We start from the raw sequence: 20,292 nt of genomic DNA, 5'->3' as shown, positions 1-20,292 counted from the left end.
TGATGATGTTACCTAATTTGACAATGACACCTTTGCAAGAGAACCAGGCTCAGCAAACACCAGGATTCCAACACATCCAGGTAGTTTTCTCTAGCAATCTTCTTTTTCAACTCCCCAGTCTATTTCACAGCCCTGGGAATTCCTGGTGGTCTCCCATGCATACACTAACCAAGTCCATCTTGCCTAGCTTTCCGAAATCAGCTCCGGTCAATTACCTCGTGTGTATGCTGCCCTTCAAACCGGACTTTGCCAGGGCCTCTTAAAGAGCCTTCTTTCGCAGAGGTTTGACTACAACGCCCATTACCCCAAGCCAGCATCAGGCAAGAAGCCGAGAACTGATGCAGTTGTTTTAATACAACAACGTTGGGGGAAGGCCCCACTTTAAAGAAAGCTGCTTCCTATTTCCCCATTGAGTCGGAACATCAATCTCTTCCACTCCTTACCTCCCCCGAACAAGCGCAGAGCGGCAGTGATTAATAACCAGGAGGAGAACGAAGGAGGGAATTCGAGCCTCTTCTACTCTCCGGCAGCCCCAACCCCCCAGCCCCGCGCGTCCCGCGGCACAGCGCCCTTCCCGCTGATTGGGTCGCTCGGTTATGCCTGTGAGGGGAAAGCCCTCCTCGATAGGTTGCTTTAAAGCCACGTGCCCTGAAACTTGCACTGGTATACAGGGGAGGAAAGGCGGGCCTCTGTTTCCTAGGCTACAATAGGAAAGAGCGGATCTGTCACGTGGGAGAAGGGAGGCGAAGATGGGGAGAAAGCGAGAGAGAAGAAAGGAAGAGTGAGAGTGTGTCATTCAGTTCCTCCGGCAGTGGCGATTGGTGGAGGGGAGTTCGTTCCAACCACAAGACGGAACGCCCAGCTTCTGTCCGGTTGGTGGTTCCCTCGGTTACGAGCAATGAGGGGGCGGGTAGTTCGTGCCTCCTGGCAGCGCCAGCAGTAGTGCCGCCGCCGCCGCTGTGGCCCCTGAAGGCGGCCCCGGCGATCGGCAAGCGTCGCCTTCGGCCAGCGGCGGCTGAAGCGCTCCCCTTCTTTGCCTCCCTTCCGCCCTTTTCCCTCCTGGTTTAAGCCATGGCGGTGCCGGAAGATGCTGTGGCGGCGGCGGCCGCCGCAGCAGGGTGACGCCCGAGGCGGCGGATGAGCGGCGGCGGACAGAGTCTGGCGTGGGAAGAGGATGCGGGAGTACAAGGTGGTGGTGCTGGGCTCGGGCGGGGTGGGGAAGTCGGCGCTCACCGTGCAGTTCGTCACAGGCACTTTCATCGAGAAGTACGACCCCACCATCGAGGACTTCTACCGCAAGGAGATCGAGGTAGACGCCTCCCCGTCGGTCCTGGAGATCCTCGATACAGCTGGCACCGAGCAGTTCGCCTCCATGCGGGATTTGTACATCAAGAACGGGCAGGGCTTCATCCTGGTCTACAGCCTCGTCAACCAACAGAGCTTCCAGGACATCCGCCCCATGCGCGACCAGATCATCCGCGTCAAGAGGTGATGGGGGGATGGAGGAGACCCCGCCTTAATTCAGCGAGATTCCTGCTTCCTTCCCTCTAATACCCCACCCAAATTCCGCTCCCCTTCTTCTTCTCCGTGGGTTCCCTGGGATCCTGGGTGACCAGTTATTTCTCCTTTACCCAGCAGCCTTTTCGTTTGCTTTGCAAAAAGCCTTGGGCTCATCCTTTCCTCCCAATAGGTCTTGTTTCTGCAACTCCATCTGCTTTTCCCCTGTAGGAATTACACATTTTGCAGCTCTGTTGGTCAGTGGAATTGTTCCTCTTTACTTACCTTATATATCAAAATGTTATGCCTGGGCAAACGCCTCTGTGATGTAAGCCCCATTGATTCGGCATCATACTGACTCATGCCTGCTTTCACCCATCCCTGCCTGCAGCTAGTCTTCTTTAAATACTGCGAAGAGACTTGCCTATTGCTTGCTACAGAGATCTGCACCTCAGTGTCACTATTGTCTAACCCATTTCTCTGAGTGATCAATCTTGTCATTCTTTTACCTTTACCCACAGAGTGCCTTGCATCCAGATCTATCTGTCCTCTCTGCCCTTGTGTATATTTAATTCTTTTCCCACACACAGAGCTTTCCGTTCCTCCTTACATTTACTTCCGGTGCTCCAACAGCCTGCACAACTTCTCCAACATGCCCTGAAGAGTGCTGTATAGTATGTGTCTGCAGCTCCCCATGTGTTTCTCAGTATTCATTTCATGCTGTTTTGATATATGGATCTTGAACAATCTGAATCTTTCTGCTGCATAGATCTTGACATCTGTACAGCACTCTGTGTTCCTCTGTTGTCATGTGTTTACACTGATGTGTGCATAAATGAATTCTTTACCTTCACTTTGGACAAGTTGTTTTGGATTTCTCGTTTTATAAAAAAGTTATAAAACTGAATCAAGTATCAAAACTATTGTTAATTTGGGAACAAATGATTTAATGGGGTATAAAGGGTTAGAGTATAGCTGAACATTGCTGTACTTCATACTTGAATGTATATACTTGCTTGTCTGGCAGAGTTTCATAAAATAGCATTAGAATCTACTTTGTCACACTGAAAAGTCTTCTGCTTTGCCCCTTGCTTACAACTTACAAAACATTACTTCCTGAATGCAGGAAGGGAAAATTCACTATTACTATGTTTCAGAAAAGTTTCAGTTTTTATCTTTTCTAGTGAAATGATTCAGGCCTTTGACCCTTAGGGAGGAACAGTGGGCAGCCATTTAATTTTATTGGTGTTGGTTATTTTGAATATTTAGAGTTTTTATTTTGCATATTATGTCTACCACCCACAATCATTTAAATTGGGGCAGCATAACTGGTCATCTTGGAAAGTATTTCAAGTAACAGAATCTTTTTCAAAGCTATATCAGTTTTGATTTATCCTTTTTGGTGGATGTATCTGTGAGCATCAGCTCATTTTAGTAAAGTTTGCAGGTTGATAAAGTCTATGTCCAAGCGAGTCCTGGAACCTGCAACCTGACAACTTGAAATGTAATACTACCTTAACCAGCCTGTCTTCAGGACAGTTTTTTTAAATCAATGTTTTATAAAACCTTTCTCACTGGCTTCTTAAAGACTGCTTTAAAAAACAAGAAAGGACCTTTTTAAAAGGTAGTGAAAATAGTTTAATAGGTACAAAGTCAGAAACTAAATGCAGCAGAAAAATGGGAGTCTTTTCCAATTTGTTTTAGAAGGTAGATGCCAGTTCATCAAAGGCATATAAACCAAGCTTTATAAGCTTGTACTATAAAGGTAAGAACAGAGATTAAATTCTGTAATAAAAGCATAGAGAAGATTCTACATTTTATAATTTCAGTTTTCATCTGTAAGGAGTTTGGAACTGGTAAGTAGTCTCACCTATCCAACCTTAGATATCTTAGAATGCTAAAGTAAGATTGTATCTGGCTAGTACTTAGATGGGGGACCATTAGGAAATCCCAGGGCTGTAAAATAGATTGAATTTTTTAAAAAATTTTTTCCAGAAGACAGGCAAACTACTCCCATAGTTTTGCAAAAAGAATTGTATCTGTCTATGAAATAACAAGGAATTCAGATGATTGTTGAGAAGAACATGATGGACATGCTGATAATTCATGTAATTGTAAAATGTTTATAGGTAAGGATCAGTTGAACAAAATAACTGCTTGTTATAAATGAAGAAAACCATAGTAAATGTTGAGGCAGTGGTATTTGTATTCTCTGGTCAGAGTTATTACTGCATCTTGTTTAAGAAAACTTTCTAACCATAAATACAATATTATGCTGAATTAGGCCAGCCTACCATTAGCTATGCTGGCTGCTAATTCTCTGAGTTAATTCCCAGCTTTTGTGGAGGGCCCCAAGTTTGGAAATGCTAAAAAATAATGTTTTTTGCTCCTTCTACTGTAGAAGGATTTTCACAGAGTGAAAATTCAGTGTATAACACAGGATGTGCTTCCCATGCTCCTAGACTGGGATCCCTGACCTGGAAGCAGAGTGTTGCAAGCAGACAAATAATCTGGGAGGAAACTCATGTGTCTCTGCTTTGGGAGCTGCACCCAGTTGCACATGCTGCAAATTCCCTGACCCCTTGACTCCAAAGCAGTGATTTACATGTGGATTTGGGTGACACCATGGAAGGGGAAAGCATGCAGGTTTTACTTTCAGTTGGGCTCAAGCTCCTTCTTAGAGTGTGTTAGTCATTTTATTTTGGGCGGATGGTGCAGGAGAAATCTCAAGTATGTAATATGGAGCCCAGCATGTTTCAAGCATTCTTCCGACAAACATAGAAATGGTAAGTTTACAGTACAAATCTTAAAACAACTGATAGAAAAAACATTCTGAGAAATTGTTCAGTTCTGCAGTCTACTACTTTGGGGATTTTTAACTTATGTATGAATTTTTGGTAAATACACAAGCAACAATGTCATATTTTTGTAATATTAGGCAGTGTATGTCATTAAATGCTCATGTGAGTTGCTGTGTATCTGTCAAACTACTAAGGCTTTAAAAGACACTAAAGGATACATAATTCATAATTCAAGGATTTGTTCTTCCCTTGTCCCAGTTCATAAGTGAGTGTTTGGTATATATATTTGTTATTTAAGATGTAGCTGTTATTTAATTCGAAACCAGTTTTATAACCAATATTTTCTTTGATTTCTGTGAGAGGAAAATTTAGAGATTTTAATCTTTATGGTAAATTTCACTACAGATTAGTGTTATGTTTGAGTTTGAATTGCAAATTGTATCCCATTACCATTTATTTTACATCACTGTAAAAGCTTTCTCCCAGTAGCTACTCATATCACCTACTAGGAGAACGTAGAAAGCTACAATGTACTCTTTGCTATGTAGCCTGGAATTCTCTGGGTGCTCCTGCTTGGCAATAGGTGCTTTTGCTGAAATAGTTCTCCAGTGTTTGTTCTTGCAAAATCCATAGAAAAAATATTTTACACATCAGAGCTATTAATCAGGGACAAGCATAAAGATAAAATATTTCAGATACCATGTAGTTGGAGATATGCAAGATAAATCAATAAATCTGAGCCCTACTACAAGCTTACTCACTGCAGGGGAGAAAAATGTAGGTTGTAAGAAAAATCACAATTTGCACAATCACAGTGCAAAGAGTGAAGGTTAGGAAAAGATATTTGGGAAAAATATACTAATTAGCATAGACATTTGGTCCTACAATTTTTATTTTTGGACTTCCCAGGATAATCTTTTTTTTTCCAGATAAAATAATTAAAATATTGTACAAATGCATTTGAACATTTTGTCTAATTTGAGTTAAGCAGAACAAGAATTACCTACCCATGAATTTCTACTGTATACAACTGTGCTTCTTCATATATGATAGATGGGGTTGGATATATATTTTTTTCTCAATATGCATAAGTATAGCCAGGATATGTAGAATCATTAAATTTTAGGTGCTTGACAATCTAGAGTTAGCAGGACGTAATTGCATAATGTAGGATAGAAGGAACCCTATAGAAGGAAGGCTGTGGTAGCAAAAAAATCAGGAAGAGCCTGGTAGTAATTTTTCCAACTAACAAATTTAATTAAAAGGCATAAACTTTTGTGACCTGCAGTCTTTTAATAAAATTCGTTAGTTGGAAAAGGTGCTGCCAGTCCCTCCTGATCATGTGCAAGAAGGCAACTAATATGAAAAGAGATTGACATTTTGTTTTTCTACTTTGGTTGACATACATGTAATCCAATTATTTCCTGGGCTGAAACATATTCCGAATTCCTAATATTGGTTTCTGGTTTCTCAACATTTGAAGTAGTTTAGCTGTTTTTAAATTTTCTATAAAAATTTCCTTGGTATTTCATGTATGTTATTCAACCTGAATTAATTACTCTCAAATTACTATTTGATGGTACAATATATTATGGATAAAGTTTTAAAAAAGCAAACACTTGAGAAATTTTTCTGAACTCTGTAAATGCATGTGTGTTCTCCATGATGTTAATGTAATTCATCTGTATGCTATTTTCTTTTGCAATGTTGTGGGTACCTTGCTAATTATGGACTTTTTAAGCTGTATTCTGTGCAACAGAAATTATGTTTCTCTTGGATTTCTGTTGATTTAAAAATAAGCTCTCAGATACTGCTTTTAGAGAGAATGTCTGACATAAAACCGTAGAATGGAAGGGATCCTGCCCTCTACTGTATTTGTAGAAAGTTCAGAAGGCTAAAACACAAGAAACTTAGGCTTGCAAGGAAAGCACAATGCAATACCATAAGGGGCTCTTTTCACTAATTCCTTCATCAAAGGGAAGGAATGGGCCTGCTTCTGAGAAACAATGTAGTATGGTAATTTGTGATGGGAGAGGGCAGAGCTCAATTCCTACTGTGCTTTGCTCTTAACCCTGAAGGAGGATGTAAAAGGGGAGAGAGGGAACCTAAGATAAGTTAAAAAACAAAAAACTTAGGGAGCACCCGGCTACATGCATGAGTTTAAATCTCCAGTACCAGATTTTTCATTTGAGAGTCCTGAAGGAGCTTGAAGTTGCCATCGGTGATCTTTGACAAATCACAGATGACAGGTACAGTGCCAGAAGATTAAAGAGGAGCAAATGTTCCTTTCTTCAAAAAGTAGGGGAAAGAAGACCCAAGTAACTGTAGACTGGTCAGCTTGACAAGAATACTGGGCAAAACTCAGGAACACTGTATTAAGCTTGATTCTAGAGGACTGGTGCTAGATGGAAAAAATGCTCTCAGTCTTGACATGGCTATTTCAGTGCAAGGAAATACTAATCAGCCAAGCATAGATACATGAGCTACAAGCAGACTTTTTCCAAATAACAAGGTGTTCCTGTGTATAAGGCTGTTTTGCACAGCACTTTGTTGATAAAGTCACTGAGGTGACTCTTCTTGGTCAAGTCTGATGTCTGGTGTGGTAGTTGGGGCATCATCTATCTATTTTATCTGAAAGTTCTTTTGGCCTGTAGATTCTGAGGAAGTGGACAGGGTGCTCTCTGATTTCACCTGTGCTGCTTGTAGACTTGAATCATGACTCTCCTGCTTCTGTATAGGGTGGCTGGAGCATGACAAAATTAATGTAGGAGGTTGTCAGTGCCTCTTTTGCAGATGGAGTGATGCCAACCTTTTTTTTTTTTTAGCCAACCACAAGGAGCTAGATAATGGATCCCACATGGCAGCAAGAAGGAAGATGTGCAAATCCTGGGCTCCTTTTTCTCACTCAGGGAGATGCAATTTCTTGCTCCACAACTAACAATAGGTGCCTGTTTGTTTTTGCTTACTCTGAAAAGTCATGGAGAGGTGTAGGTAGAAGCTACCAACAACAACAGTAGCTCACCCCAGCAGCCTCCAGCAAGGAAGCCAGATAGTGGCCCAAACCTTATCCTGTCATCTTGCTCTGACATGTATGTTAGGGGCCTTTTCAATGACAGATCTACATATGTTGCACCAAGACAAGGGGTTCCTTGCTTCACACTAAAGTCACTGTTGTCTTTCACAGGAGATGGTGTTATCAAATTTCTGTCCAGATCCCAACCTAGATCCCAGGAACACATTTATAATAAGCCAGATGTGCATATAACCTTAAAAATTATCTCAGGCTTAGCTGGGAGTTAAGAAGGCCAATAGTTCATTTGTGTCTTACAAACAGGAAATGCAGGGAGGCAGATGGGTCACAGAATGCATAGTCATGGCTAGCAGCAAGCAGATGCCAGCTGGGTTACCTCTGTCAGAGGAGCAGCAATAGCTACCACAGGTTTGGCAGTGGGAATCACATTGACAAACTTCTGTAAAGCAGCAAACTGGGCAGAGATAATTTCCAAACATTACAAGATGAATAAATTTGCCTCAACAGAGGCAGGCTTCAGGCAATCTCTTCTACAGAAGACCTGACAGTTTTACCCCAATTATTATTTTTTATGAGCTCACATGTTACAAATGTGTGTTGCAGATGCTTGCTTTTTTCTGGTGTGTTTTTTTCCTTGCAAATTAATAGAAATTGAAATGATTTTCTTCTCAGCCGAAGTCAACTGAGGAAGGAGGGATTCCTTCTACAGGGTGCAAAACCTAAGCCTTGCCTTCTGACCAGAATAGGGGAATTAATCTCTTGAGTCCCTTTTGTGGTGACCAGGATGGCCCCTTGCAGTGAGTCCAAGTGATATTCTTAGTATAACTTGGAGATTCAGAGGGAACAAGTTACATTAATGAGAGAGGTTCTAAAAAGAGTAGTCTGGTTGGATTAAAGCATTTTATGGGTTTTGTAAAGTGTTTAACTTTGTGCTAAGCTAAGGCTTTTTGAATGGGCTGCACACTGTGAAATTTTAAGACTAGCTTTAATAAGATGGGTTATGAAATTCTTGTCTAACTATGAAGAGAAAATGAGCCAAGATTTGCTGTAGATTTATTTGTGAAACAGTATGTTATGTCCAGACACTTCAATTTCTTCACCCAGCTTGCTGCAGCTTGTTTTATTTTATAGGATTTAGTTTATGCTGTAATAGATGTTATATGAGGCAACTGGCATTATGGTAGAAAGAGTTTTCTTATATGAACATTTTTCTTATATATTATCCTTATTTAATTCTCTTTTGGGATGTCTTTTTTTGAAAAATAAAGATACTATGTCCAAACAGCATCTGTGGAAAATGAATAGATGCTTTAAGTTGGAGTTTAATGTGTAAAAAGAAGGCAAACCTAAGCAGCTGTAATTCAGGATTAACAGGTGTTCCTTTAAAGTACAAATTTTTTTTTTTTTCAAATGAACGATTAACCTGTCAGTACATGTACTACAAGTGCAACTCCTTAACAAGTGAGAACATGCAAGGTTTAGATGCCTATCAGGAGGCCTGCTTGTTTTTATTATTTTCAACTACAGTATAACATTCTTTGTGGATGCATCAAGAAGAAATATTTATATTTGTATGTTCTCTGCATAAAATTGTTTACATATATAAGACTATACCTTAAGGCTGTGTTAATTTCTGCACTACAGTATTTTAAACTAAAAAGATATAGTTGAGGTGATTCATATAGATTGCTGAAGACATGTCTGTAATCGTTTGATTTTCAAATGTTTCTGAAAAATACTCTTTTTACATCCTGAAACAGAAAAGCACCCAGCAAGGATGGGAAATTCTACAGAATGAGATACTGAAAATCCAAACAAGAAAAAATGGGAGAGGCAAATGTGGATATACGTGTATCTGAAAAAACTGACAAGAAAAAGGGACATGAAATAGAATGAGGGATAGATAAGAAAGCAGAATACAGAGTCTTCTCCAGAAACTCTAGGAGCTCTGTCAGAAACCTAAAGCTCGGAATGAGCTAAGGCTTGTGAGAGATACTAAAAATAACAAAAAGGGTTTATTTGGTGTGTTAGAAATAAAAGGAAAGCCAAAAATAATATAGATCTATTGCAAAGAGAAAGTTGCAAAGTGGTGCATGCGTTGGTGAGAAGGTAGAAATTCTTAACTCCTGTTTTGCTTCTGCCTTCTCTCAGAAGGGAATGCTGGTGATGGTTAAACCACAGGGGAAGGAAGGAACCACAGTTCAGGACAAACAAGGCAAAGGTAATAGAAAACTTGGCTAATTTAGATGAATTCAAGTATGCAGGGCCAGGTAGATTACATCTATAGTTACTGAAGGAACTAGTGGAGGTGATCACAGGACTACTCTTGCTAATCTTTGAGAAATCTTTGAGAATTGGATGACTGGTGAGGTCACAGAAGACAAGGTCTTTGAACAAGCAGCACATCCAAGAGCACTTGGGTATGCTTTAACAGGAGCTAGCGTGGGTTTGTTGCAAGCAATTTCATGCCTGACTAACCACCTCTCTTTCTCTGATAGAGTTAATAACTTAGTAGATCAGGGGAATGCTGTGTGTACTTAGTGTACCTGGAGTTTAGCAAAGTTTGTGACCAATATTCTTCATAAAATGGTGAAATGTTGCTCAAGTGATATTACTGTTAGAGGGACTCACACCCAAAGCATGCTAGGTAACATCTCCAGTTTAGCTTTGAGTACTGGCCTCTGCCCTGGACCCTGTGCTATTCAACATATATTCAACATATTTGGAGATAACATAAAATTGAAAGGGTTGACTAATACTTTAGATGAACAACTTAAAATAAATTAGACTTGAGCAATGGGCTGAAATGAATCAGATGGAATTAAACAGGGAGAAAGGTAAAGTTCTGTATCTGGATATTAAACATGTACAGCAGCATGAAGTAGTTGCTAAAAAGGCAATTCTATGTTTGGGTATATTATCAGGAGCATAGAGTTCGGTTTGCAGGAATAAATTGTTTCATTCTGTTCTGCTTTGGTCAGATTCTCTAAGTTCAGAAGAGGGCTACCAAGATGGTAAGGGTCTGGAAACCATGTCCCCTCAGCAGTGGCTAAAGGATCTAGGTATGAGAGCCAGCTTGGTGTCATGGTGAAGATGCTGGGCTAGAAAGCAGGAGACTGTGAGTTCTAGGCCTCCCTTAGGCATGAAAGGTGGCTGGGGACTTTGGGCCAGTCACACACTCTCAGCCCAACCACCTCATAGGACTGTTGTTGGGGGATAGGAGGAGGAAGGAGTAATGGGTATATTTGCCACCTTGAGTTATATGTAAAAAAGGATTTTAAAAATCTAAGGATGAGGATGTATAACCTAGAGAAAAAACAGCTGAGGTGAGGGATGATAACAGTCTTCAGATATCTAAGTAGTTATTATACAGAAGATAACCTCTGTTGCCTCACTGGGTAAAGCTACAGAAACTGGATAGTCATTTGCCAGAGATGCTTTAGTGGATCCTGTACTGGGCAAGGAGTTGGTTTAGATTACCTCTATGATTCTATAGCATAACTAGTCCAAAGTGTCATACAACAGGAGAAAAACCATATTCCAAAGTAGAAAGCAGATAGGAGGAGGAAAAGTTTCCGTGTTGGTGATGATAATGCTAAGCCAGGGACTTTAACCATGATTTGTTGAACAAGGCTTGCTTGCACTTAAAGCTAAGCCATAATGGATAGGATCAGACACTACAATAAATAAAAAATGAAAAAAATGCATTTTCTCATACATGAACCACCTTCCATGGAATAAAGATTACGGTTGGATTTTTAGATTACATTAATGTGTATACAGTATATCAAACATTACACTTGTTTATCCTAAAACATTTACAAAAATCATTATAGAGATGTTGGCAGTAGTTCCTTTATTTAGCTTATTGAAGCTTTTATACTAAGAAACAGTATTTTGCTGGTTGGAACACTGAAACTGTTGATTACTGCAAAATTAGAATTCTAAAAAGATTGCTGTGTCATTTCATATTTTTAACTAGCGTTCATCAAAATAATAGCAGTGAGTCAGTCTTGTGGCTGCCTACTTTTGATCATGCTGATGTATATAATATTTAGACAGTGCTTGCGTGTGCAAAATAATACCTGTCCTGGAGTTTGGATATTGAATTTTAATATTCAGTTGAAATGCACAGGATAACAAGACAATACCTAGATATTTAAAAATGTGTGTAAAAAGTATTTTGATTAAGATATAAAAGGAACCTTAATGTATTTTGGATCCAAAACTTATATCAGGTTAATCTTGTCTCCATTTTTGAAGGTTCTGAAGGTTTTAAATGACTGTTTGAATGTGGAGTATAGGTTATTGTTGAAAATATCTTGGTTTTTCGTTTTAATAAAACAAAAGAAAAATTGCTGAAAGCTAAGTCTCCATTTGTCCTTTCTCAAGGATAGGGGGATCTCAGGTGATAGGGGGAGATATGCCCAATTAAGTGCAAAATTCCAGAGGTTAGCCAGAAGAGATAAGGAATTATTTTTAAACAAGCAATGCGCAGAAGTGGAAGAAGACAATAGAATAGGAAGGACAAGAGACCTCTTCCAGAAAATTAGAAACATCAGAGGTAAATTCCAGGCAAAAATGGGTATGATCAAAAACAAAGATGACAAGGACCTAACAGCAGAAGAAGAGATCAAGAAAAGGTAGCAAGAATATACGGAAGACCTGTATAGGAAGGATAACAATATCGGGGATAGCTTTGACAGTGTGGTCAGTGAGCTAGAGCCAGACATCCTGAAGACTGAGGTTGAATGGGCCTTAAGAAGCATTGCTAATAACAAGACAGCAGAAGATGATGGTATCCCAGCTGAACTGTTAAAAATCTTGCAAGAAGATGCTGTCAAGGTAACGTATGCCATATGCCAGCAAATTTGGAAAACACAGGAATGGCCATCAGATTGGAAAAAATCAACTTATATCCCCATACCAAAAAAGGGAAACACTAAAGAATGTTCAAACTATCGAACTCATCTCACATGCCAGTAAGGTAATGCTCAAGATCCTGCAAGGTAGACTTCAGCAATTCATGGAGTGAGAATTGCCAGATGTACAGGCTGGGTTAGAAAAGGCAGAGGAACTAGGGACCAAATTGCCAATATCCACTGGATAATGGAAAAAGCCAGGGAGTTTCAGAAAAACATCTATTTCTGTCTTATTGACTATTCTAAAGCCTTTGACTGTGTGGACCATAACAAATTGTGGCAAGTTCTTAGCGGTATGGGGATACCAAGTCATCTTGTCAGCCTCCTGAGGAATCTGTATAACGACCAAGTAGCAATGGTAAGAACAGACCACAGAACAACGGACTGGTTTAAGATTGGGAAAGGAGTACGGCAGGGCTGTATACTCTCACCCTACCTATTCAACGTGTACGCAGAACACATCATGCAACATGCTGGGCTTGAAGAATCCAAAGCTGGGGTTAAAATCGGAAAGAACATTAACAATCTCAGATATGCAGATGATACCACTTTGATGGCTGAAAGCGAAGAGGAACTGAGGAGGCTTATGATGAAGGTGAAAGAAGAAAGTGCAAAAGCTGGCTTGCAGCTAAACCTCAAAAAAACAAGATTATAGCAACCAGCTTGATAGATAACTGGCAAATAGAGGGAGAAAATGTAGAGGCAGTGACAGACTGTATTTCTAGGCACAAAGATTACTGCAGACACTGACTGCAGCCAGGAAATCAGAAGACATTTAATCCTTGGGAGGAGAGCAATGACAAATCTCGATAAAATAATTAAGAGCAGAGACATCAAACTGACAACAAAGGTCCGCATAGTTAAAGCAATGGTATTCCCCATAGTAATATATGGCTGCGAGAGCTGGACCATAAGGAAGGCTGAGCGAAGGAAGATCGATGCTTTTGAACTGTGGTGTTGGGGGAAATTCTGAGAGTGCCTTGGACTGCCAGAAGATCAAACCAGTCCATCCTCCAGGAAATAAAGCCAGACTGCTCACTTGAGGGAATGATATTAAAGGCCAAACTGAAATACTTTGGCCACATAATGAGAAGACAGGACACCCTGGAGAAGATGCTGATGCTAGGGAGAGTGGAAGGCAAAAGGAAAAGGGGACGACCAAGGGCAAGATGTATGGATGATATTCTAGAGGTGACAGACTCGTCCTTGGGGGAGCTGGGAGTGGCGACGACCGACAGGAAGCTCTGGCATGGGCTGGTCCATGAAGTCGCGAAGAGTCAGAAGCGACGGAACGAATAAACAACAACATGGTGATTTCTCCAGTCACTGTAAACTCATTTGAAGCTGTGTAATGTTTGCCTACCCTAAACACGCTCAGACTCACAAGCGGGAGCTTGAATTAAATCTGGTTTATTTAAGAATATGTGCAAGTACAAAGAAAGCTGAGAATGAGCAGAAGCGCGCCAAATACAATTTAAAAACCCTTGGTGCGAATGCAAGCCCTCCCCCCGTACAACCGTTTCAAGTTCCCCATTCCCAGGTGCCCCTAACGAGTTCAGCTAATCAATGGGCAACAAGACCTTGGACACCACCGATAACCCAAACACATTCCATCTCCAAGAAAACAGATATACAGCCTGGTACAAGGTCTCCTAGCAGCTCCCTCCCAGCCAGGACACGCATCAGCACCATGGCATGCGAAACGTTACGATGTAAATCAAACATTGAAGCGGTGAACATGACAAGCTGTAAATGAAGACTTGTGTTCATACACTTATATGCATGTGATATGGGAGACAGTAGCGCATAGATCTAATTATAGACAAAATCTGCACCCATTTTGGACAGTTCTATTCATACCTTGAGACAGCCAGTTTGGTGGAGTGGTTAAGGCATCAGGCTAGAAACCAGGAGGGCCTGAGTTCTAGTCCCACCTTAGACACAAAGCCAGTCACTCTCTCTCAGCCCTCTCCGGCTGCTGTGGTGCCAAAATATGGCATTTGACTCAGATGGGACAACATTTCCAGGGTTTAGGAGTGGTTAGACCTAGCTGAAGGCTGACACATTTTTTGTTTATCTTCTATTCTTATTAAATTGTTAGATTTATATCCTGCCTTTCTTCCAAGAGCTCAAGCACTCCCTTCACAACAACTTGTAAGGTAGGTGGGGCCAAGGGTTGGTGATTGGCCCAAGTCACCCAATCAGCTTCCATGGCTAAAGGGTAGATGTAAAAATGTAAAAACAATGTGTTACGTTTTTAGTATGGTTTTATATGTTTTTAATTTGTAGCTTCTTGTTTTTTACTGATTTTTTAATGGTTGTAAGCTGCCCAGAGTCATGTATGTGAATAAATAAATCACATTTTCTGGGGGCTGCAGAAAAATAGTTCTGAGATTGAATGCCAGTCTCAGAAATAAGGCTTTAATAATCTGTCCTCCAGCTCGAAATTTATTAAATGAAGCAAAGTTCAACATTCCTAGAAGACTATGCTAAAGACCACCCTAATGGCTAAGGCATGGGCAATTTTGACTGCTTTTGTCTTTGCAAACATGGCAAAAGACTTCAACCTTGTTTGTTTACCTCTAATTGCAGATACGAGAAGGTACCTGTAATCTTGGTTGGAAATAAAGTGGACCTGGAGAGTGAGAGAGAAGTTTCATCAAGTGAAGGTAGAGCTCTGGCTGAAGAATGGGGTTGTCCTTTTATGGAGACATCTGCTAAAAGCAAAACAATGGTGGATGAGCTCTTTGCAGAGATTGTCAGACAGATGAACTATGCCTCTCAACCAGATAAAGATGACCCATGCTGCTCTGCATGTAATATACAATAGCATTTCAAGGATGGAATTGGACCTAATTTGCTGTATTTTGGGTAAGGTGACAGAATAGACTATTTCACTTTGTGATTTAAAATTGGTTCTCTTGGGCTAAAATCCAAAGTGTAGTAGCACTGAACCTCCAAGTGAAACATAGATATTGATCAATTTAATAAAAAATTGAGGATAAGCTTCACTTGCCTGCAGCACATCTTCTGCATGTACTATTCTCTGGCTTAGCCAACAGATTTACAGGGTGAGCACAATCAGTGCATGTTGGCTTGTCAGGTAACAGCTACTGCTTTAAATTAAGAGAAGTTTTTGGTGAAAAGGAGAGCACCAGCAAAGACCTTTTGCACTCTGCATATTCTGTACTGATAAGTAAAGATTTAACAAAATGTACCTACTTACTGAATTTCAGGACTTTATCACTTGTGGCCAAATCAGTCCAATATGCTAATTTCATTTTTGACACAAGTGTTGGTAAATTTATTGGCAAACTGATATAGTTCTCTGTTATTTCCTTTATATTCATTATTTTCTGTTATCCCATAATGCAAAAAGGAAAATACTCCATCCGTACTTGAACTTAAAGAGAGAAGCTCTGAAAAAAAATCAACAGCTTATAAAGAGAACATAGCAACCCTAGAATGTGTTAAATATTCTGCATTGTTGCTCAGAAAATGGTGGATTGCTTCAACTGCTGTTCAGTCAAGAAACCAAACCAGCCCTTGCTTTACGGAGCAGGAAATGCATTAAGCGCTTTACTGATCCAGGAAGAAGCAACCACGATGGGGTAAAGAGAATTGTTTGGCCTTACTAATGAGGAACATTGCTAGCACATTAACAAGCACCACCTTGTAAGGAAAATGAAGCCATGTTGTATCCAGATGTTCCTTTTTGCAGAAACCTCATGGGGGCTGTAAAAGCATCCTGCATTTTTTAGTTTAAAGATACCAGTTTATTTCTGCCTTTAAGGGCTGTGTCTTTGACGTGATATTGTGGAATTTAATTTTGCCATTTTAAATCTTTAATGTTGGCAATTCTGGTTAACTCTGTAGAATTACTTTGACTCAGAAGTTGAATACAAAATATTTTAATTCCATGTGGGAATGAGAAAAGGATTTGTGTCTTCAATTGCCTAACATGCTAGTCAGGTGCTGCCATAAAGTGATCCTGTTGCCCTGGTTATTGCTGTGACAAGTAGTGAGTGAAAACATTGTTTTTAAATGGTGCTCAGCCTCTGATTTTATTTTAAATAGCAGTGAAATACTTAAAATTTGCATGACTAACAGCACCAATTATATCTATTGTGTCTTACAATCCAGAAAGTTTCCAATCAGAAAGTCTAAGATTGAAATGGTGGAATGATAATGGACCTTGATGGATAAATTGGCCTTTAAAATACAATACCATTGAGCCTGTGGTCCAAATACTATCCTGCAATTTGGTCTCTCTATCTTGTGAAGTAGCTCTGTAATTTCTTGTGTAGATGAGTGGAAAGGAATGTATGTGCTGTGTGTGGGTGTGAGTGTGTTGGTGGGTGCAACTTTTTACAAATGCTGTAATGAATTTGAGTTCTGAGATCTTGTCTCGATCAGCAGAAAACAAACTGCAATCTAAAGGGTATTAAAAGCAAATGAATTTTAAAAGCGTTTTTAAAAAAACGTTAACAACACTTGGCCACTTTATATCTTACACAGTAGAACACATTTAATTTCGATCAGATCAGTTTTTAATAATTATGGATGATTATTGGCCTTCGTCCTTGAATTAGTTTCCCTTCATAAGAAAGCAAAGAGTTGTCATTTAAACATGAGGTCCTATTTTAGAAATGTAATTCCTTCCCAAACCACTTTCTCAGCTCTGGGAATTATTAGACTTTAGTGCATCTCATATTGGCAACTTCCATGTATTAAGGTAAGAATTATGAATTACAATTTCTAAATTCTTTTAGAAGAAATATTATGCAGCACTAGCTTTGAAGAAAATAATTAATTTCACTGATCAAATACAAATGAAATAAACAGGTATAGAAGAATGTTGATTGCATCTTACACTGATTCCCAAAATATGTCCTGTATTGCATGTCAGATTATTTGATGTAAGAAAAATGAGGGGCATAAATGGCATTTCTTATTTTTGTTAAGGCACTATTTTGATAGGAAGTCTTTGTGTTATTTGAAAACATACACAAAAGTACTTCCTAGTGCATAATGTTCTTTTACAGGCTAAACATACATTCACACAAAAGTAGGTGATATGCTAATTCCAAGAACTCATTTATATGCTACTTAGATTCTGTCACTGAGTGGTATATTTGACCAAAATGTTTTAAATCAACAGAGGGATATTTAAGGCTACCATTAATTATGTTTGTGTGGATTCCCTCTCTCCCATGTTGTGTGTTTAGACCAGCAGAGTTAGTGGCAGCTAAAGGAGGTTCCTAGTGCCAATGCAAGAGTGTTCCTTTGTCAATTCCCTATCCTTTCTTCACAATTTGTAGCGGTGGGCGACTTTGTCATTTTCTGGCCATCGCTGTGTTAGTAAAGATCATCTTGCCATTGGCTATCCCAGAATATGGGTTTTAAAAAAATAGATCAAAGCAGGCATATTAATCTGGGCTACATGGTCACTCTGACTCTGTGCCCCTGAATATATAGCTATGTCACCATTCAAGCATACAACCTGTAACCTCTATAAAGTAATGATGACATTTTCCCATCTATCTGCTCAGCAATATTATATGCCTTGGGAGTTGCTTGTCAAGAATAACTACCCATCCTAATCAGATCCATTAGTAATAACCTGGGAGGGAGGGCTAACATGCCTTAAAATATTATCAGTTCATCCAAAGACCCACAGTTCGTTGTGTAGAGCTTTGTATTTTTGTGCAGCTGTCAGTTCCTCATTTCCTTTGAAACTGGTTAGGCAAACATCTGTTCAGAATGTTTTTTAAGATGATTCAGTACACATGCAAACGCTGTCTTGATAGCAATTTCTGCGGACTTTCTCATCTGGTAGTACTGACAATAGATACAGTGTATCCCTTTTTTAAAGAATTGGCATTATATTTTTGTCAGCAAACATGTTAGTATTTTCTGTGTCACATATGCTGCCTAAAGGCTTAGGGTGAGGTGACACATGGTCTTTCATCAACATACAACTGAAATAACTGCGAAACTCCATGATAAAGCAAATTTGGCAACTTCAGGATTTTACTGTGCATTATTCCTTTATGAGTTTTTGATCAGGAGTTTAAAAAGGGATTGCAGTGTGTTTTTGCAAACTAGATTTAACCATTGACAATTTGATTTCTAGAGCTGAATAAACATATTTAACAATTGATTGTTGACCTGTTACAACTGATAAATGAAAAAAATTACATTTTATAAGGTATCAGTTGTTTAAATCAAACTATTTCAAAATCAATCAAATTGTACATAGAACTCAATGCAAACTCAGCAGTTGTATCTGGAGTTAAATTATTTTAACAAATAAATTTATTTAATGAAATGTCTGTTGGATCGTCTTGTATTCCTTTTTATTCAAGAATAAAACAAAAAGCCAACTACATTCTTCACTTGTTCAGAATTCAGATATCCTTTATTAGAATGCCTCTTTGAAAAGGAGCATATTTGTCATACATTTTTAGTGAAAAAAGTTTTGCACTAACTGATATTGATTCACTGCTGCATTGTTGTCATGTCAGTACTGCTAAAATCCATCATTATGTACGATAGCGGTAAATACTGGATAGTTCTTGTTCGTAAGTCATGTGAGTCCTCTGACACCAAAGACTGCTGTGAGAACTCTGTATTCCAGAGCTAGTGCTGTGAAGATTGACAAATGTGGCTAATTGTACACAGCCATCAGCTGGTCCTGCATTTGATAATTGGATCCATTCATTCAGCCAGCCAGTTTTGGCCCAAGTCCCTTTGGAGGGCTCTAAGTAGCATTGCTTCTATGGATTAGTGTGTGTGTTGCAAACAAAAGTAGCTGTATAGAGTAATGCAGACCAAATTATCTTGTTTGTTCTTTCCCTCCCCCTTATCACAAATAAATTGACATTTCTATAAAGTTTTCAACAGTGCTAATGTTTTAAAATGTTTCTTCATCTTGTAAACGTTGAAGAAGACAGAAAGAGAAAATTTGTTGCTTGTTTACTTCAGTAAACCTTTACAGAACATATGAAAGCCAATGATGCAATGAATTCAATTTTTTTTCTTTTAGGCAATATAAGAAAATCTTAATATTGGAGCACAGACCTGTAAAAAAAGTTGCCATGTCAATATTTATATTTGTATTTGAAACATTAATATTTTATTCTTTAGCTGAAAAGAGTGTAGGAATGGTTCTGAAATATGAACCAGATAGTCCCTACTTTGAGAACAGATTAAGGGTGCTCTCAGAAAGCAGTTGGCTGCAAACATCAAGGATTTAAATATGTAAGAGTTTTCTAATAAATCACTGCTTTGGGAAAAGAAACATAGAAGTCTTCCTATGCCGTAATTCAGTTTGCTAGCCACCAGGCAACAACTTTCTCCTGGCTGTAATTATTCAAGACCAAGCTGCTGAGTCCTCTGCTTTATGGTGCTCAGCTTTGTGCTTATAAAGACAAGAAAGCATTGGAAGAAACAGCCCAGGTTTTTATAGGCTATGAACCTAATGGTTTTCCTTGTTGAGGCTGATGAGAGATCCTACCAACAAATGTATTAACTAAAATTAGGCTCAGATGGTTCTTTGGCCCAGTTAATCCTAGACAATGTTGATTTCCTCTTGGGAAAAAAAACATAGCCTCAGACTTGGATTATTATGATCTTTATTAATGCATCAGGACCCAAGAGGGCCAACCTAGACATTAAACTGCAAGAAAGATAGAATCTCTGTTTACTGCAATGGTGAACCCTATTAGAGATCTATCTTTAATTATTTTTATAATATCCACACAGGAGAACATTTATATTAGCCAGAATCAAGAGTTCAGTTGAATGGGCTGGCATGGCTTGAATTTCAGTTTTTCCCCATTGTGGGGAAAAAAGTGCTTATTAAGACACAAGGGGTACATATGACATATAAAATGTGTTCTGAATGTGGAGTGTCCACAGTTTGATCAACCAAAACTCAGACAATTCTGACTGTTCTGCATCATTAAAACAAAACTGCTTTCAGCTGTGGGATTCAGGACAAGCTTCTTGGGCTATAAAAAAATCTAGATTCCCACCA

At 39.3% G+C, this 20,292-nt stretch overlaps 1 protein-coding gene across 2 annotated transcripts; it reads left to right on the top strand.

Moving 5' to 3' along the window:
- The first annotated feature begins 744 nt into the window (after positions 1-744).
- Positions 745-18,698, top strand: RAP2A (RAP2A, member of RAS oncogene family). Of its 2 annotated transcripts, XM_063304641.1 has the most exons (3): positions 745-872; positions 1,251-1,488; positions 14,844-18,698. In XM_063304641.1, exons 2-3 carry the CDS (start codon positions 1,373-1,375, stop codon positions 15,079-15,081), a joined length of 354 nt encoding a protein of 117 aa, XP_063160711.1. In that variant the 5' UTR covers positions 745-872; positions 1,251-1,372; the 3' UTR covers positions 15,082-18,698. The 2 variants fall into 2 exon arrangements, with proteins under 2 accessions (XP_063160711.1, XP_063160710.1); XM_063304640.1 differs by lacking the exon at positions 745-872 and having other exon boundaries at positions 885-1,488.
- The last annotated feature ends 1,594 nt before the right edge of the window (positions 18,699-20,292 follow it).

The sequence above is a fragment of the Candoia aspera genome, chromosome 5 (genome assembly GCF_035149785.1).
Source record: "Candoia aspera isolate rCanAsp1 chromosome 5, rCanAsp1.hap2, whole genome shotgun sequence".
Lineage (NCBI taxonomy): Eukaryota > Metazoa > Chordata > Lepidosauria > Squamata > Boidae > Candoia > Candoia aspera.
This window is presented reverse-complemented; position numbering and strand designations above follow the sequence as displayed.